Source organism: Equus quagga, chromosome 7, assembly GCF_021613505.1.
Source record: "Equus quagga isolate Etosha38 chromosome 7, UCLA_HA_Equagga_1.0, whole genome shotgun sequence".
Taxonomy (NCBI): Eukaryota; Metazoa; Chordata; class Mammalia; order Perissodactyla; family Equidae; genus Equus; species Equus quagga.
In genome coordinates, this window is record NC_060273.1 from 55,041,095 (window position 1) to 55,060,542 (window position 19,448).

Sequence of the window (19,448 nt, forward strand, 5' to 3'; positions counted from 1 at the left end):
CCAGTCACTAGAACATAAGCTGTGGAATGTGCTCCACTTCTAGACCCTGCCATAAAACGTCCTTTGCAATCTCCTACTTGCCCTCTCTCCATTCTTATCTGCCTCTGGAGGGTGCCAGAGTACCCTTAAAGCCCAAGATGGTGGAGCCGCAAGATTGGAATGGCCTGGATCCTAGAATTAGCACTTGGAGGAAAGCCTGAAACTTGACACGAGCAAACAGTAAACACTTATTAAACTAAGCCATTGAAATGTTGGGACTTATTTGTTACTTCAGCATAGCTTTCAGAGCTTTCTTGGCTTCATGCTTCTCCTCCTTCCCAGTTCAAGATCATAATAAGTTCCAGCATATTTTCCACTGGGCCAAGTTCCAACCCATTATGTGTAGAGTGTCTTTTTATCCAAGTCTGCCCAGGAGAGTCTGAGTTTACACCTCACCTTCCTCCTTTCACTCTCAGAAGTGCTCTCATATGGACTATATGGTTACCTTACTCATAGGTCACCATATACCGAGTATCATCACGTAGCATCATTCACAGCTGCCATCACTTGGAGAAGGGTGGGAAGCTAGAAACACAAGGTGTATAAACCCAGCCAAACACAGAGACTGCCTTCCAGGGCAGGGAGAGCAGGAGCTCAGGAGGAAGCTGGTTTGCACGGAGGCCATCTGGTTCAGGAGAGCCTCCACTCTCTAGGATTCCTAGACTGCAGTCTGGCCAGCTTGCTTGGCAGCCTGGCTGACACTAGAAGGAGGCCATTTTCCAAAAGCTGAGGCCCTGGCCAGAGTTTCTTTTTCATGCCCCAGCACTGGGGATTGATAATTCAGGCTCAGTACCAGGGACATCCGTCTTCTCTGTTCCAGGGCCCCATCATGATCAATCCTGGATGCAGTGATGCTCGGGGGACCTCAGCGTGCTTGGTTGACTAAGAAGGTTGCTGCATAGCACATTCTATCTAATAGATCTGCAGAAGCCCTGGAAGAGGATTAAGAGGCGCACGTCCAAATCCCAACGGGGGGATGTGTGTGCACGGGCCGGCTGCGGGAGGAAGTCTGTCTCTCAAGGCAGCTCGTCTCTCTTGACTCGGCAATAAGCCACCCAGAGGATGATAGCGCAATAACCCTAAATAAACACCCCCACCCCCAGTCCTCTCTTTTTCCTTGGCCTTTGAAAAACAACCCATGTTGGCATGCAATGTGAGGGCTGTGCCTCTGCGTCATCAGTCATACCCAAAAGTGGCATGAAAATGCAACTTTTACGAGCACTCGAGAGGCAAAGAAATAAACCACAGCAAATATCTGACTGATCCAATTATAAATCTCCCTCACTTCTTGGCAGAGACCAAGGAGGAATGGTAATTAAGATAACTTAGTGGGTTTCCAGAGGAGCTGGAAGAGAGAGCAGATGAGGCTGGACCATTGAGCATGGCCCGGCACTTTCCCAGGCGGGAAAGTGTCCACAAGCAGGGAGCGTGCTGCTGAGAGATGCTTCTGGAAGCCACGCAGATACACACCTGCCAAAGAGGGCGAGATTAAAGACAGACTCTTTGCCCTTCAGGAAGATGTTATTACTGGGTCCAGGACCCTGGGAAAGGGGCAAAAATAACTTTATTGCTATTTGGAATGTCTGCCCATTGAGGGTTGACGTGGACAGGAAAAGCAGTAAACGCTGACATCTCCCACAAACGGCCTGCCACTCCCTTGCTCCACACTGGCAGCATCCCTGGCCTCCCTGTTTCTGATGCTGATTCCACCTCAGATGGCAGGGCACGCTCAGCGGTTGGTAGGACTGCAGGGAAGCAGCAGGTGTGAGCAAGGGCTGTTTGAAGCCACATTACCACGGGGTCTCTGGTCACATCTGGTGACGACTGGCAGCGGTGGGTCACTCGTAGGGGCCTGTTCATCTCTTTCTGCCTCCAGCCAGGCCCGTGACAAAGTGCAGCTGGCTGATTCCTCATTAAAGCTCAGCTCAATTTCTTTTCTCTCCTTCAGAGGGGCTGAATGCTGAAGGAAAGGATGACCGCGGCAACGCTGTGCCCCGGGGAGGGGCTGGCTCTCCTTAGCTTTTCCAGGACTCCCTGCTCAGTTCCTACTTACAGGGTCTGAGTCACTTAACTAGATGCCCATTGGCCCAGCTGCAGGCAATGCTGGGGCCACTCACCCACCAGCTATGAGAATGAGCACTTAAGCCTCCAGACGGGAAACAGCACCTGTATGTGCAGACTGTGACATCTCACTGTGCCAGGTTCCACAGGCAAGGATCAAGCAAATCGAAGACAGAGAGGAACCAAACACAGTGCCTTAAAATAAGGAGCAGGGGAGAATACATCCATATAGGGGAGTTCTCGATTCTTTCATTACACGTCCTCTTGCAGCCGTGGGAAAAGTAATCATCAAAAGTAAGAAGAGACTATTCTTATTCTGGGTACTTGCTCTGTGCCAGGCACAATGGCAAATGCTGACACACGTTATCTCATTTCGTCCTCCCAGAAACCCTATTCTTATGCCCATTTCTCAGGAGAGAACGATGGCTGCTAGAGAAGTTAAATAACATACCATTGACCGTGCTTGGTGGCCAAGAGAGGAATTGAACTGAATTTGCATGAGTTTTAACAATTATGGGAGGGTTTGCCTCAAGTTTTCAAAGAACCTAGCTGTAGCTGCCAGCATATCTTGTGGCTGGCCTAGTTTGTAAGTGTTCTCAAGATGCCACTCAACAGAGAAGGAGGAGGAAGGCAGAGTTCAGAAGTGCTTGGGTCAGACATGCAGAAGCAGGTGGGGCCCTGGAGGACAGGCAGACATCTCAATGGAGCAGACAAACAAGGATGCCAGGGAAGGTCTGGGTGGCTTTGCTGGGTGTTGGCTGTATCTGGGCTATAAGATTTTTTTTTGCCAATCTCCAAACTCCTCCTCCTTGCGTTGCCGCCTTCTGCTCTTTTCTCTGTTCCCGGAACATGCCAAGCTATTCCCAGCCTCAGGGCCTTTGTATGAGCTACTCCCTCTACCTGACCTGCTCTTTCTCCTGATCTTCTTACAGCTGACTGCTTCTCGTCAATCCTGCCCTGTCTAAATATCATGATGTCAGAAAGGGCAGCCCTGACCATTCATTCTAAAATATCTCTGTCACTTCTCCTTTTTCTGTCCTCAGCAAAAACTCATCACTCTTTGAAAAAAAACTTGTTACTTAGCTACTAATTTATAGCCCATCTCCCTCCTCTTGGATTCAACCTTCTTAAGAGTGGGAGACTCATCTATTTCACTGGACACAGTATTCCCAGTGCCCAGAGCACTGAATGGCACCTAGAGGGTACCCAGCAAAGATCATGACTGAATGAATGAAAAAGATTTAGGCCCAATGGAAATAATCCCAGGAGTGAAGTCTATACTGACACAGTGGAGTTTTGGCGATACCATTACTGAGAGGACATAACTGCTTTAAGAAAAGTTTTTAGGAAATTTTAGTAAACACTATGCAGTTTCTCTGTATTTTTGTTTGCTAACTGCTCAGATGATACTCTACAAGGTAACATGTAATGAGGCCAGGCACTGCTCTAAGTGACTCACATGTACTACCTTATTTAATGTTTATAATAGCCCTATTGAACACGAATCATTATCCCCACTTTGCATATGAGGAAACTGAGGCATGGAGGGGTTATGTAACTTGCTCGAGGGTTGGTAAGTGGTAGAGCTGTGATTCACACCCAAGCAGCCAGCTTCAGAGAGCGTGCCCTCAATCCATGGCATTACAGGCTACTCAATATGCCGAACAAACAGGCAGGCAGCACGCGGTGTTGGCCAGCTTTGCTCATTCGGAGGGGAGGCTGTCCCTGGAAGGGGACAGTATTTTACGGGTCAAGGGCAGGAGGGCCTTTGATGACATAAAGGGGCTCTTGAATTAGCCTGCTGGAGAAGTAGCACTGGAAACAGAACCATACTCGGGACCAATGACTTGTTTCATTTTTTGGATCCCGTTTCTTTGGCCTACAGTATCTCTCCCCTCTTGTGAGGCTGTGGTGCTAAGACAAAGCCTGGGGTGCCTGTGGTTCAGGCGTACCCTGCCCATGTGTAAGGAGATGAAGCAATTTTACTAATCTTATTGGGAAAACCATCCTTTAACAAACTGCTTAGAGTAGAAAGTAAGAAACCAAGGAGCTTGGGTGCAGGCAGGACTTTTCTGGAAGAGACAAAGGAAGAATGTTTTTGTTACTGGGAACGGGGAGTGGAGTTAGAGAGAAATAAAGGAAGGGAAAGGGAGAGCAGCAAGAATGTTGGGGACCAGCCAGGCCACAATGTGGCCTTTTCCTGTGACTCCCTGCCCACACTCCCAAATCCTAGGGAAAACTAAAGGAAATTGTTAAGATCCTCGATGTCACCGAATTTCTTAAGGAAACCAGCAAGGAGAGTGAGCACAATTCCTGGATGTCACAGGGCAGGAAAGCGACGGTCAAGAGATACAGAGGAAGAAGCCTCAGGAACTCAGAAATCACGGCGAGGTCGCAGACATGCTGAGCCTGGTCTTGGCTGGGCAGGGAGTCCCAGCTGACACCTGGTTTCACTTGGAAGCCTAAAGTTTGCTAGACTGGGATTCATAGGAAAGAAAGATCTGAAACGCAGCTCTCAAGCCTGCGTCTTGCCCAGGCCTTATGTTATGGGGGAAAATGAACATAGAACTATTGGTTCATTCAACACATACTGAGCACCTACTCTGAGCCTGGCACAGCTCTGGGCACCAGGGACACAGCAGTGAATCAAATGGACAAGTTTCCTGCCCTCTAGGGGTTGACATTGCTGTGGAGGGATAGAATGTCAGGGACTGATGAGGCCTGTGACTAAAAAAGGAAACCCAAGACAACCCAAATGGACATCCACAAGTGAATGACAAACAGATTATAGTATATCCATACAACTAGAAATCTGCTCAGTAATAAAAGGAACGAGCCACCAATACGTACAACAACACGGGTGGATCTCACCGACTTTATGCCGAGTGGAAGAGGTCAGACACAAAAGAGCACAGGATTCCCCATTTATGAAACTCTAGGGAAGACAAACCCCATCTCTGGCGACAGAGCGGATGGGTAGTTGCCTGGGGTGGCGGTGAGGTTGGTGTGGGGCAGAGGGGAGCTTCTGGAGGTGGCAGTGCTCTATAACGTGACTGGTGCTGCTTACTCAGATGGCTACGGTTTTCAAATTCTAGGACTCAGACCCTACACTTAGAATGTGTGCACTGAATGGTTTGTAAATGCTATCTAAATTAAGTTGATTTAAGACAAATCAAGGTGGATAGGAGCATAGAGTGTCCAGTTTTAGATTCCCTTGTCTGCAAAGGGCTCACTGAGGGCATGGTATTTGGGCAGATGTCTGATAAAGGTAAGGGAGGAGCCATGTGAATACCTGGGGAAGGAACATTCTGGAAAGAGGGGACAGCCACTACAAAAGCTCTGAGACATAATGAGCTTGGCCTGACTGAGGGAGAGCAAGTGGACCAGCGCGGTGGAGCTGAGGGAGTGAGGAAGAGATGGCTGGGTGGTCAGCCTACAAGGGAATCAGCCTACAAAGGAACCTCTGTCTGATGTTCCGTCAGACATTCCCCAAGCCCTTACTATGGACAAGCAGTGCTGTGAGCACTGGAAACGCAGCAGAAAACCCAACAGTCTTTGACTTCATAGAACTTGACCTTCTAGAACAACTTCAGATTTTCTTTGTAGTGTGATAGGAGGCCAGTGGAGGGTCTGCAGAGGCTGAAGGTTCTGATGAAGGGTTATAAAAGAGGAGAGCAGAGCCTCTTCTGTAAGAATAAGAGAGCTTTTTGTCTGGTGTGTTCACCATGCCCGGTTCCTTGGAGGACCCTCGGGGTTGGCAGTGGCTTGGTGGTTTGCTGGTTGAAGAGAAGCAGAATACAGGTTTTGCCAAGTTTTCCCCACCCTATATATAAAGCCTAAATTCGTAGTTTTCAAGTTTCAAAGGAGTATGTTTTGAATGTCTCTGGTATGGGAGGGGTGATGTAAGGGGAATGAAAAATAAAGAGAAAAGGATAGACGAGCACTACTAAAGGATGTCAGCACCATCGTTACCGCTGTGGACTACATCCTAGCACCCTCCTTCGCAGAGCTGTTTCAGAGTGGGGTGCCCAAGAGAAACAGGGGTAAATCTTAGGTAATGAGGCCAGGCCAGGGCAAGGCAGGGACAATGCATATCCTGGTAGGTGGCCCTTCCTGGGAATTCTTGGAAGGGTCTCGATGCCAGTGCCCACTGGCCACACAAGGGTAGGGCCAGCTCTGCCTTGTCCACTGCTGCAGTCCCTTGACACATGGCACACGGTAGGCGCTCAAGAGATGTTGGCAGAATCCAATGCTATGGACTGCCTTTGGCAGAATGATGTCTCTATCTGAAGACAGGGTCTCCTTGGGGGAATGTTAACCTTCTCACAAGAAATTTTTGAGAACAAGGGGAAGTGGTTGAAAACCATAAGTCCCGATTTCCTATTTCCAAGACATTCCCTCAGTCCATAAAAGCATGTGTTCCCAGCTACAAGGGTAACTCATAGCTTTCTGGTGTTTGACCACTTGCCCTTTTCATTTAACATGTGTTCCTTGCTGATGCTGTGTACATGGCTGTAAATCTGCAATAACTCAACATAGGGTCACAGCCGCTAAACCTCCAGAAGGGCCGCCTGCCTTGGTCACTCCTGGCCTTGCAAGAGCCAGTTCTCAAAGGAAAAGCTATGTCCTCATTGGCAAGCGATGGCTAAGGAAAAGCATAGTGTCTAAAAAGAGGACATTCACTCTGTGAAGCTTCGACACAGCCCACACAACAAGGGGAAGCTTCATTGCCCTCCGCCTGGAAAGATCCTCCCCTTCTTTCCTTTCTCTTTATCTGCTTAACTCACCTGCCAAGAGTCAGCTCAGGTAGCATCTGCTCCAGGAAGCTGTCCTAAAATCCTGCGAAGGTTAGAATTGGTGATCTACTTTTATGCTCTTAAATCTCCTGTATCCAACTCTTTAGTAATAGTTAATATTCGATGGGTTTATTATGCAAGGGATAGGAACAATCTCCATAAATGATACACGTCATCGGCTCCAAGAAATGTACAACACAATAGTGCTAGCAGGATGCCTGCTGTCCACCCCTCTCCCATCCCTCAGAGAGCTGTGCTTGGGCTGGACATGGCTGGATGCACTGTGCATTGTGCCCCAGGAGAGGGACCCACCCCCGCCATTTCACCTATTTATAAAAGGATTGAAAGGAGACAGGAATCACTTGACTGAGTTGGAGGACTCTGATCGTTGCTATCTGAATTAGAGCCTTGAGGTGGACCAGCTAAAACTCAGTTTGCCTATCAGCACCAGTTTCAGCCATTCTCCCTGTAGAGACCACTGGTTGCTAGGTTACCTGTGAGCCAGCTGGAAGGGGTGTGGACCAGTCAGATTGATTGGCTGATCTCCATAGGGTGTTTGCTTGGTATTATCTCACTTATTCTCCCAACGGCCTGATGAGGTACAGTCCTCATGTGTGTACGGATGGCAAAACTGAACCTAGAGAGACTCTCCACAGAAATTCAGCTACTACGGAGCAGAGAGAAGATTCAAACCCAGGCCAGGCTGATTCTAGAGGGTCGCTTCTTATCTTCCTCTCAATACTACATCTCATGGCCCTCCCTACATACATGGTGCCACCATAGTTGCTTAATTCATCAGATGCCCATCTTCCTAAAGGTAGAGCTGATGCCTTTCATCTCTGTCTCATTGGTACATTCAGGGACTATTTGTTGAGTGCGTGAATGGATTGATTTTATAGTTCATTTTCTCACAAGATCATGCCCTCCTCACGCTGTCTTTTGATCCATCCCAGGGGAAGGATGGAAGGTATTACTCTGAAGGCCCAAGTGGGCCACAGTGTAGGGGTCAAGTTCAGGGAAACTGATGAACATCTCGAGGCTATTCCAAGATGCACAAACACTCTCCCATGAGGCCAGAAGAACAGAGGTTTTTACCTCTTGGAGGTTTGCTGGTGTGATTTCTTATTTACTGCATATTCCCATCTAATTGTCTTTAGCCAATAGTTTATCAAAAATGTCACATTTGGCTCCTCGCCTTCCTGAGATCAATAGGAGGGTCTTATGTGGGCTGGTTGTGAAAATAAATCAAACCCATCACCAAGGAGAGGAAGTAAACTGGGAATGTGTCCAGTCACAAAATGACTTCCCAAGCACTAAAGAGGACCAGAAATCACAGGTACCAGCCAGCTCCTCTCAGAGCATGGCCTGAACCTCTCACCAGGCCGCAGTGTGACCTTGGGCAAGATACTTCACCTCTGAGTATCGGCTGTCTTTTCCCCAAGTACCTACCTCTGAGGGTCATTGTGAGGCGAGCACTCAATTAATGTCAGCTATTCTTATGGTTATAATTGTTATAAAAGCTTGATATATTCTAAATCCTTTGAGTTAACAATTCCACTCTTAAGAATTCATCATAAGGAAATTATTAAAAAATACATGAACATACACCTATAAGGATATTTACTGTAGAATGATTATAATATTGAAAAAGGGAGATTGTTTAAAAAAATTTAATTGATAGAATGGACTATTTTTGAGGCATTTAAATGAGTTTATGGAAGAATATTCAGATTTGGAAAGATATTCCCCACCTATCATTAAGCAAGAAGCAAGGTAAAAACAGTACCTAAGGTACGATCCTATAGTTGTGAGAATGATTACTACATGGGAACAGAAAACTGTCTGGAAAATATAATAAAAAATGTTAATGTTTTCTATTTTTCCTATCATCCTATATTCCTTTTATAATGAGAAAAACACAAATAAAAGTTATCTTTTAAGAAAAATTGAAAATCATTTTGTTTTGTCTGTTCGGGGGCTTACGTTTGGATGCTTTGAAAAACATGATAATAACAGCTTATACCATTTCTCTGTGCCGGCACAGTCCTCTGTGCTCTAAGAAGATGACCTCATGCACATCTTACAACAATGCTATGAATGTGAGATATTATTATTTTCATGTTACAGATGAGGCAACCGAGGCACAGAAAGGCTGAGTGACTCGTCCAAGGTTACACGGCTTGGAAGTACTGGAGGCTGAAATTCAAGGTCACGTAGTCTGGACTGGTCCACACTCCTATGCCCATGCTCATCTGTGTCTGGAACAGCTGCGTAGGCATTGCACAGAATGTTTATTTACACTTTATTTTTGTGTATTTATATATTTTTAAAATTACATTTAAATCCCCACATTGACTTGATATGCACAATAGGATCTAGTTACCTGAGGATATTTGGAATTAACAAAAGGCCACTTAAAATGAATGCCCTTAAATGAGAAAATGATCGGTTAGGATTTTGTCTTGAAAAATGAAACTCCGGGCCGGCCCCGTGGCCGAGTGGTTAAGTCGACGCACTCTGCTTCGGTGGCCTGGGGTTACACCGGTTCAGATCCTGGGCGCGGATATGGCACTGCTCATCAGGCCACACTGAGGTGGCATCCCCCATGCCACAACTAGAAGGACCCACAACTGAAAAAAAAAATACACAACTGTGCACCAGGGGTCTTTGCGAAGAAAAAGGAAAAATAAAATCTTTAAAAAAAAAAAAAAGAAAAATGAAACTCTAATTATGAAAAAGTGTTTTTGTAATCTCATATTTAGAAAAATTCAGGTTATATTTGCAACTATGCTCTAATTGTTTGAACGAACACTGAGTTTTCATACATACACGAAAATGTGACACCAAACATTGCATTGTCTCTCAGCTTCATCAATTGCAAAACACATCCTGTTTTCCGAGATATCAGAGGATGAGCAATATGAGCATCTTAGGGTCGATGAAATACTTGAGAACAATGCAGCATCACTTTAGTTTGACCAATGCAACCCATCAAAAGGGACTTTCTGAAAATACACCGATGTCTTCCTCTAACTTCCCAGCACCTCTCTTTACATTATTATAATTGTCTTCTTGGAAGTACCCATCTTGTCACCTCCTTTGTTACCTCTCTCTGCCACAGTATTTAACGTGCTACCTCACCCAGATGCCCATTTGCCAAGGCTGCCGCTAGTACTTTAAAGCAGATCTCCAGCACCACTTTCTCTGACTTAATGAAATTTCTGTTTGGGACACAAGTTGTAATGTTACTCCGTCAGTCATGGTGCTTACATTGTACTGCAGGATGCTCCTGGAAATGCTGCCCACACAGAGGAGAAAAACGATGTGTCTGGCTGCTCTGTCCGGTACACACCAGCTCTGTGACCCTGAACTCTGTCTCAGTTCTATCGTGTGTAACATGAGGCTGTTCCTCACAGCGCCTACCTCATAGGGCTGTTTGTGTGATAAAATAAGAATTCATGTGAAACAGGTAGTCCTCGGCACATCCTGGCCCTCAAGTAATGCCGACTACCACTATTATAACTACTCTTAATGGGGAGGGATCTCTGCGTGCAGAACGTTTTTATAAGTGATCTGGTGATTAATGAATGTTTTTGTCTTACAACAACTTTTGCTTCCCTACAAAACATTCTTACTGAGAGGGGCTTCAGTGAACATTTTAAAGGCCATTAATTCCTGTGAAGATCTCGGAATAAAGCTTTTCCTAACATCTTTGAACACAGGTTTGAACTTCTGTAACTGTTGTTTATCGGGAAGCTTAAAGATCTGCCCTGGGCCGTCTTTGAACGCACGCTGGTGTGTGTCTGCTCAGATAAAGTTGTACAAGCAACTGATCTGGTGGGTCCTGCTCAACCCAATGCCAGGTAGAGCAGAGGTGCAAGTTCGTGCCTGGCTGTTAAACCAGGAGTGCAATTTCAAATGAACGCGTAATGTCCTACACTGGTGACTGTTGTTTTTTTTTTTTTAGAAAAAAGAGTTTCAAAGTTTATTTTAAGTTTGGGGTGCAACCTCTCTGCTTCTGTACCTAAGGCAAGGGATGTGAGCAGTTGTTAGATATTTTAAACAATTTAACCTTGAAACAATTATTTCCTATCACTCCTCTTTCAAGCTTGTGGATCAATTTAATCGAAGAGTAGCCAGAGCCTGTAAGGGAAACAATTAAAGAAAATACTGCTGCTATTAGCAACTACTTATATACATTCATTGGGATCTTTCTCAAAGCTGTGCAAACAAAACAAAGTACATAAATTGAATCTCGAAAGTGATATAAGATTACAGTCACCATCTGTAGCCTCTCAATGCTTGTTTTACTTAAAATAGACTCAAGCTAGTCACAGATTCACTTTTCTTAAAGGGAGAGAGATTACCAAAATTAAGAAAAGTATAAAGAGTATGGTAACAAATACCCATCTTTCAATCACTTGAATAACCGTTAACATTTTGTCATAGCTATTTCCAGTCTTTGTGCGTGTGTGTGTGTGTATGTATGTTGGAGATGGGGAGGGGGCTTCCCTGATCTTTAATGTTTTATTATGGATAAAAACAAGTACTTTTTAAACCTACTTCTCAGTCCTGTTGTCCTCACCTATTCCTAGAGGTGACCACCCTCATGAATTTAGTCCTTCTCTCTATGTCTCTGTCTGTCTCTATAGCTACATACACATATACACACACATATAAGAAACTTACATATACAGAGATTAACATCATAATAAATATGGATATGAACTATAAACTATGTCTATGCTAATAAAACTGCCACTTTTATTTGTTTTATATATGGGGTTCCACATAGCTTTCACTTGAAGATAAAGGTCTTTGCCTAGAAAATTGCAAATCCCTGAATTACAGCACCTCCGAGACTCTGCTCAGTGGAAATGTGTGATCTGTGCTGCCCCCTCTTACTCGTCCCTGTTGTCTCAGTTTTTTCTCTCTGCTGAGTTTCATGTACTCAAGCATTGCCATTCTTGAAAAGCATTCACAATGCCCTCCCCGTGCATCCCCTCAACACAGGGTTCCTTGTCAAACTCAAGCATCCCGTGAGATTTCTCCTTAGCTCCGCTTGGTGGCTGCCCAGGAGGGTGTCCACAGATTGAAGTGGCAGTTTCACTACCTGCTAGTATGCCATCAAATAATCACAGGGGTCTCCCAAGAAAGACCTTTCCAGAAGCACTTTTAGTCCAATACAGAAGAAACCAAGGTTCTCTCGGTTTCACGAATCCTTTCTCTACACCTCAAGCTCTTTCGGAAAGGAAGGGTCCGAAAAACGTGCCTGTAAAAACAAGCCTCCCTCTAAAATGAAATCAAATTGTTATGTGATGTGCTATGCAAGCTGACAGTCAAACCCTGGTATTCCCCACATTAAGCTCATAGAACACAGCTCCACAGGAAGGGTAAGGTCCAGGGAGAGCCCAACTGACTGGTTAATGGGCACTGAGAGGGTGCAGAGAGAGTGGCATGGTGACAGAACCAGGGTGCTCAGAACACTTGGGTGTACCAATGTCCCAGGAATCCTGTTAGTTTCACCTCTCATTGAAACTGGGTGCATGTTCCTGATCGGGGAAGAGAGAAGGGGACAAAGAAAGAGAGAGCTCCTTTTCAAATAAGGCTCTGAATTGGAAAGGGATAAATTCAAGCTGGCAAAAGCTAACATCACTAATCACCATCTATAAATTTGCTTTTAAAAAATGTCATTAGGGGAATTCTGCTGATGAGGACAAATAACGTTCGCTCGGCTCATTTTATCTTGGTCCACACATGCTCAATATGCCGTATTTGCATTTATTTGGTATGATCATGGGGCAATTTGTGGTCTCTTAAATAGTTCCCTTCTTTTGTTTAATGTGTGAATAATTTTGCTTCCCATCCCACAGACACATCTCTGTAAAGCACTCAGAGTTGACAGTGTCTGCTTCTATCTCAGCGCCACTAAGTCCCTCGTCCCTGCCTCTAACCAACCCGTGGGAGCTGTAAGCCCGCCCTGTGCTTCCCAGTTGCATACCCTGGAAGTCACCGGGCTCATGGCTCCATCAGTCTGAGTGATGAAATAGGCATTTTTAATATTTGCTAAACAGGATTGTGGAGAAGGTGAAGTCTCGGCAGGCCTCCCAAGCGGTGACTGCATCTTGTTGTCTCAGGTTAATCATGTACCTAATTTGCCGATTATTGACTTGTTCTCACAAAGGATTTTACTGGGCTTGACATATCAGTAGCAATCAGTGAGGAACTGTCAAACCAACTTGCTCAGTGCCTTAACCACCCAACATCCCGACTTGCAGCAACAGCCTCTGAGATTTCCTTCGATGCTTACACTGAAGCCATGTCTGAGGATGATGATTTTTTCCAAAGTCTGATCTGTTTCCTTTCTAGAACCAGGGTTGAGCAGATCTGACATAGTTTGTAGGACTGCAAACATTTGGTGAGGTGCACTAGGCTTCCTTACAGACACCATCCCGAGAAGATTTCAAATTGGTAGGTTAAGAATGGCTTAGATTGACCTTTTTTTTTTATAAGTCTAAGTCTTAAAAAATGCAATGCAGCGTGTCAAAATGCTGCATTTACAAGACAATATAATATCTACCTTTTAAATCGACAAAGATCAAATAGTAATAGGACACAGTTTATGCAAGGGCTCAAGTAAATAAAGTGGGCCTTGCACACTGCTGCTGGTGGGGAGGAGCGTGGGGAGAGTAAGCGGTGCAGCCTTTTAGAAGGACGATTTGCAAATTGTATAAAATCCTTAAGGGTTTACTTTCAGGAAAAGAATGAAGGATGTACCCAAAGACTAACCATGAGGACAAGGAGCCCAACATTTTATTGTCTGTCATTAGGGCTTTTTGTTGATAGATCTGGCGCTCCTCTTCCAGGGACCACCATAGGATTGTTCTTCCTGCCCCACTGAAGTTAGGATGTGCCTTGCTTTGGTCCATTTGAGAACACTTAAATGATATGTGCCACTTCCAAGTGGAAGTCTTTAGGGTTGGCATGCAATTCACCACCTTCCCCTTCCTTGCTGTGGGGAACTAGCCATGTTTCTGATAGTGGATGTTCTGTAGGTCTGTGTCCTTGAATGAGGGTGACATCGAGCAAAATTTTCTTTAACCCAAGATGAACTGTGAAGTAGGGTTTCCCAACCTCCGCATTAATGACATTTTGGGCTGGACAATTCTTTGTTGCGGGGGGCTGCCCTGTGCGTGGTTAGCATCCCCAGTCTCCACTCACTAGCTGCCTCTAGCAACCTCTTCCCAGAGACACAACCAAAAATATTCCCAGACGTTGCCAGGTGTCTCCAGGATGGGGCAAAATTGCCCCTGCTTGAGAACCACCACTGCAGAGTGAACAAGAAATAGCCTCTGTTTAGTCACTCAGATTCTGAGGTTGATGTGTTTTCTTTTTTACTGCAACTGATATGTTTTATTATAGCCAAAACATACAAACATTTAGCAAAAGGGAACTGCTTCAAATTATGGGTGTTTTTACTTCCTTTTGTTTCTCTGTGTTTTTAAAAATTTTCTGCAATGAAAATACAGTTTGCTCTTTCATAAGAAGAAAAAAACTAGAAAATTAATCTTATTTTAAAAAGCTATATTTACATAATTGCCTGTCTCTATACAGTATTTGCTAGGGCCATGCAGAATTTCTAACTACAACGATATCTTGTATATGGTATCTTCATATTGTGCTTTAGTTTGTAAAGTGCTTTCCCATCCTACTTTTGTTGTTGTTGATGTGTAATTACAACAACACTGTGAACCAGGTAACACAGGTAGACAAGGAGACTGAAGCTAGCAGAGGTTAAGGGACATGTCCAAGGTCATCTGGTTTATACGCAGCAGGGCCTCCAACCTCACTTTTACCTCCAATCCCAGGACTTTCTCCCCTATGCTACATTACTTCTGTATCGCTGTAAAAAGCCACTTTCAAAAAGTCAACTGGGACACAGTGTGATACTTGGGAAATTTAAGCAGGTAAGAAAGGATTCTTTTCTGTATTTAATATCCTTGGACAAGGATACTAAACCTTGTAGGCTCTTGGTCAGAGCATGATACTCAATAAAATTTAAGCATAGCCATTTCATGCGACACAGCCAATAGAATTTCATATTCTTCCCCTTCCCACTCCTCTTTCTCTCTCTCCAGCTCAAATGAGTCACCTTGGCTAGACTGCCAATCCCTATAGAACTTATGTTCCTTGATAGGATATGCCAATAGAAATGAGAAATTCTATAATGGTTCAAGACGCGAGTGAGTCGCCTATCCCTGCGAGGAGCTGAGCACCGTCTCCTCGAGGAAATGTAGCTCATCAAATGGACATGAATGCAGGTTATGACAGGGAATGAATGTGAGAATGTGTAGGGAGTCGGGTTTTTTTCTTTCTTTTTTTGAGAAGCGCCCGTGTATTGTACCTGTCTTGTGCATTTCCAAGCATGTGCTCTGTGTCTCGCTTACTTGACCCTCCAGCACACACTAAACTCCCAAAGCGGCAGCTGAACTAAAACCCTGAGTGCACATCAGCCCATGCCTATTCATTTCCCTTCCCTTGAAATGTGATGGGGCTGTCCCTGGAGTGGAGCTATTTTGAGAGGACGATCGCTAGAACAATCCCCGGCTTGGCAGGAGATGGACAGCGTGGTGTAGCCACAAAAGAAGAAAAGACATTGTCATTGAGGGTTTGGGTCCTGAATGTCAGAACAGCAGGGAGACTGGGTAGACTATGTTTCTGCCTGCTGTCCACTATCACTCAGTCACAGAGAGTTGCCTACTTTTCTTGCCATGATCGTTGGCTTTTCCATGATTCTGGTTGCTCAGCGCATGCAAGGGGAGGGGGATAACAGTGCTTTGGAACTATGTGGAGAAGTGTTTTTCCCCCAGCAAAGCTCCTTGCATCCAACTGGCTGAGAGGAAAGTTATGCTCAGCTGTGCCCAGAAGCATGTTCAGACTCACTCAAATAACGCCAATAAGCAGCCTTCACCACTGCAAATCATTCATTATGCTACAGCAGAATCAGTGGAGCCTGAAGGTCAAGGAGACCGCCAAACAATTTGCATAACTTCCCAGAGCAGCACCCTACCGTCTGGCCAGAAGTTACAGAAACGCCTCAGGGACTTCTCTCAGTTGAATTCCTCTCTTTCTCTTGATGAGAATCTCTTTGAAGAGCAGATGTGATTTTTGTATCAGGAGTTATGCTTGGTCAGAGGCTATGTTAACTCATCTCTGGATAATCAGTGCCTAGACCAATAAATATTTTTCTGGATGGATGGATGGAGGATGTATTGATTACCACTTTACATATTGGTCCCTATAGCATGCGCTGTGTATGGCAGTAAAAACCTGCACAGCCCTCCCTTGCTCAAAAAAGAAACAGTCCATTTAGTCTCTTGTGTTGCTCATTTCAGGCTGTCAGGATGAGATTGCAAATAAGTTTCATCTTGACAGCCAACACTGGTCAATTGGTAGTGGCTGCCCTGAGGGTTCTGTTGGAGCTATTTGCGCCCTGAATTTAGGGAGGAAAAAGTTCAGTCATCGATTAGCAATGTCTGCCATGAGCTACAGACAAAGAAATGGGGGCCTGACTGCTCTGCATTTGTCAATGGGTTTAAAGCTTTAAATTCTTCCAATTGAATTTTCTAGATGAATACCTTTCCTACACATTTTAAAGTCAGCTTTGACTGGATATAATGGGCAGCTAAGGATGTTTTCCCTCCACTGGTCTATTTTCCTAACGTACATCTTTATGAGCTTGCTGGATTTGAAAGCAAATGAGGTGGGAAAACCCTACTTGGTTTTCCTCAGGATAAACAATTCTTATTGGAAAAGACACTCAAGCTAGGTGGGTATTAATTTATCTCAAGTGATCTGTATAATAAAATCTCTGCCAGGACAAATTAAAGAAGGGATGAGAGGAAAATCCATGAAATCCATAAAGTCATCCAATCTCTTTATTCCCAACGCTGGGAATAATCTCTCTTTCACAGTGCCAAAGACGTCCCGAGGAATTTAGCATGGGGAAGAACAGGGTAGTCACAGGGAAACAGCCACTAAACTTTGCTTACTGTTACAGCACTCTTTTCACACGCAGGAGGATGGCTCCTAGTGATATTTCAACAAATTAATACAATAACGAGAACACCTGAACAGCAAGTACCCAAGGATTAACTCCAGGTCTAGCAAAGCTGACTTCATCAGGTAGGGATGTAGCCTTTTTTTGAGATACAACTCACATCCATAAATTTCACCATTTTGCAATTCAACAGTTTTTAGTATATTCACCGCGTTGTACAATCATCACAGCGATCTAATTTGAGAGCATTTACATGACCTCAAAAAGAAACCTCATACCTATTAGCAGTCAGTCCCAATTCCCTCCTCCCCTACCCCTGGCAATCACTAATTTCCTTTCTGTCTCTATGGATTTGCCTATTCTGGACAATATAAATGGAATCATACAATACATGGCCTTTGTACGTGGCTTCTTTCACGTGGTATAATACTTTCAAGATTCGTCCCTGTTGTAGCACGTAACAATACTTCCTTCCTGTTTATCTTTGAATAATATGTCATCATATGGATCTATCACTTTTTTGTATCCATTCATCAGTTCATAAACATTTGCGTTGTTTCCATTCTTTGGCTATTACGAATAATGCTGCTGTGAACATTCGTGTATCTATTTTTATGAGAAATAATGTTTTCAGTTCTCTGTGGGTATATACCTGGAAGTGGAATTGCTGGGTCGTATGGTAATTCTATGTTTAATTTTTTGAAAAACTGTTAAACTCTTTTCCACAGTGTTGCTATCATAGTGCGTGTGAAGTGATATTTTTTCTGTAAGTTCCTGGTTCTCTAGAGCACAGTCATACCTGGGCATGAGATGGTGGAAGTCCCCTTCGTATGTAAACACCGAAGAGAGCATCCTTCCCAAGAGAGATGTTGAACTTTAAGAACTGGGGTTGACTGATGTGAATCTGTGACCTCCAAAACACGCCTGGTGGGACTTCTTGGGTCACACGCCGACCGACTTCTGCTTCCCCACTGTCTATGCTGCTGTTTTTCAATGACCAGGGCACTGGAAAACAGGAATTGACATCAAGTCAGTGACATCTGTATACATTAATTCGCTCTACATTTCTGTTTAATTATATGCCAGGATTTTAAAAATCTATATATGAAGATTAAACTCAAGGCAAATTTCTCTTTAAGTCAGAGCTTAAAACATTTAGGTTTTAAATAACAAAGCTGTAAACTCATACCTCAGGGCCTCTGAATTACTGGCACAATGCTTTCTAAAACTTCTGAGATGGCTCTTTACTGATCAAATACAATAAGAAGTGGAGTCTGGGGCCAGCCCCGTGGCAGAGCGGTTAAGTGCTCATGTTCCGCTTCAGCGGCCCAAGGTTCGCCAGTTTGGATCCTGGGTGCGGACATGGCACCGCTTGGCACGCCATGCTGTGGTAGGCGTCCCACATATAAAGTAGAGGAAGATAGGCACAGATGTTAGCTCAGGGCCAATCTTCCTCAGCAAAAAGAGGAGGTTGGCAGTAGTTAGCTCAGGGCTAATCTTCCTCAAAAAAAAAAAAAAAAGGTGGAGTCTGATAAGTACGTGTCAAGCTTCCAACAACTCCAAATGTGACTGGTATGTAAAAGTTATCAGCAGGGGAGGGGATAGTGATACTAATTTGGCACCAAATTTAATTCTTGCAGCCTTTAATTATTCTTTCCAGTGACAAACAAGTCCATTGTACTCTATTTCCATAAATTAAAAACAAGAAGCAACAGCGAACAAAAATTAGTACAAGGTAAACAAAATAACTCAAAAGAAAATGGGGACTTGATCTCAGGCTGATCTAACGTTGGGGTGACCCCTTTGGGTTAGAGGGAGGGATCTAAGAACCGTGCAGAAACCATAGCTCTCTCATGGTGACATTAACACATCTCTGTTGCATTATTTGAAATTGTTTATCTTGAAAACATTGGTTGCAGTTCTGAAAGATGCCACACTCAGCATCCTTCAGAACTTTAATAATAGGTGTTTAACAAATACCTATTTTTAAAGAGGCTTTCTTAATAACCATGAAGCAGCCAGTGGCTCTTATACTTCTGAGGGTGGTTTTCTTTGCGAACACAGAATTAAGGAAAAGCTGGGTGTTACTAGTGCCCAAGGAAAGCAAATTAATTGATCTCTCAGAGCCTCATTTTCTTCATCTTCAAAATGGGAATAAAATCTAGTTGGAACCTAGTTTTATAAGTCATTTGGGATTCCTTCAAATGGATTCTGAACTTGAAAAAACACATAAAACCACCACCATATCCTATCTTCTTGAGACCTTCTAAACCAATTGAAACCAAATACAAAAACAATCGAAGACATTTTTATCTCGACAGTCTTTTCATTTTCCAATTGATCACTTTGATGGCCTTGTGGATCTGAAAACTTCTTCAGTCTGACGGACAAAGGATGGAAAACAAGCTCCCTTCTGCATTCTGTAATGGACAACTCTTCTGAAAACATTTATCTATGTTTGCCCACCACACATTGCAAAAGGTTTGCACGAT

General features: G+C 44.2%; 1 protein-coding gene across 7 annotated transcripts in view; it reads right to left on the reverse strand.

Moving 5' to 3' along the window:
- Nucleotides 1-19,448, reverse strand: part of TENM2 (teneurin transmembrane protein 2) — a 1,159,540-nt gene that overhangs the window by 167,243 nt on the left and 972,849 nt on the right. For all 7 annotated transcript variants that reach the window (XM_046666360.1, XM_046666359.1, XM_046666362.1 and 4 more), the window contains one exon: nt 17,756-17,961. In XM_046666360.1, coding sequence (XP_046522316.1) covers nt 17,756-17,961 — 206 coding nt within the window. The remainder of the gene's footprint in view (nt 1-17,755; nt 17,962-19,448) is intronic.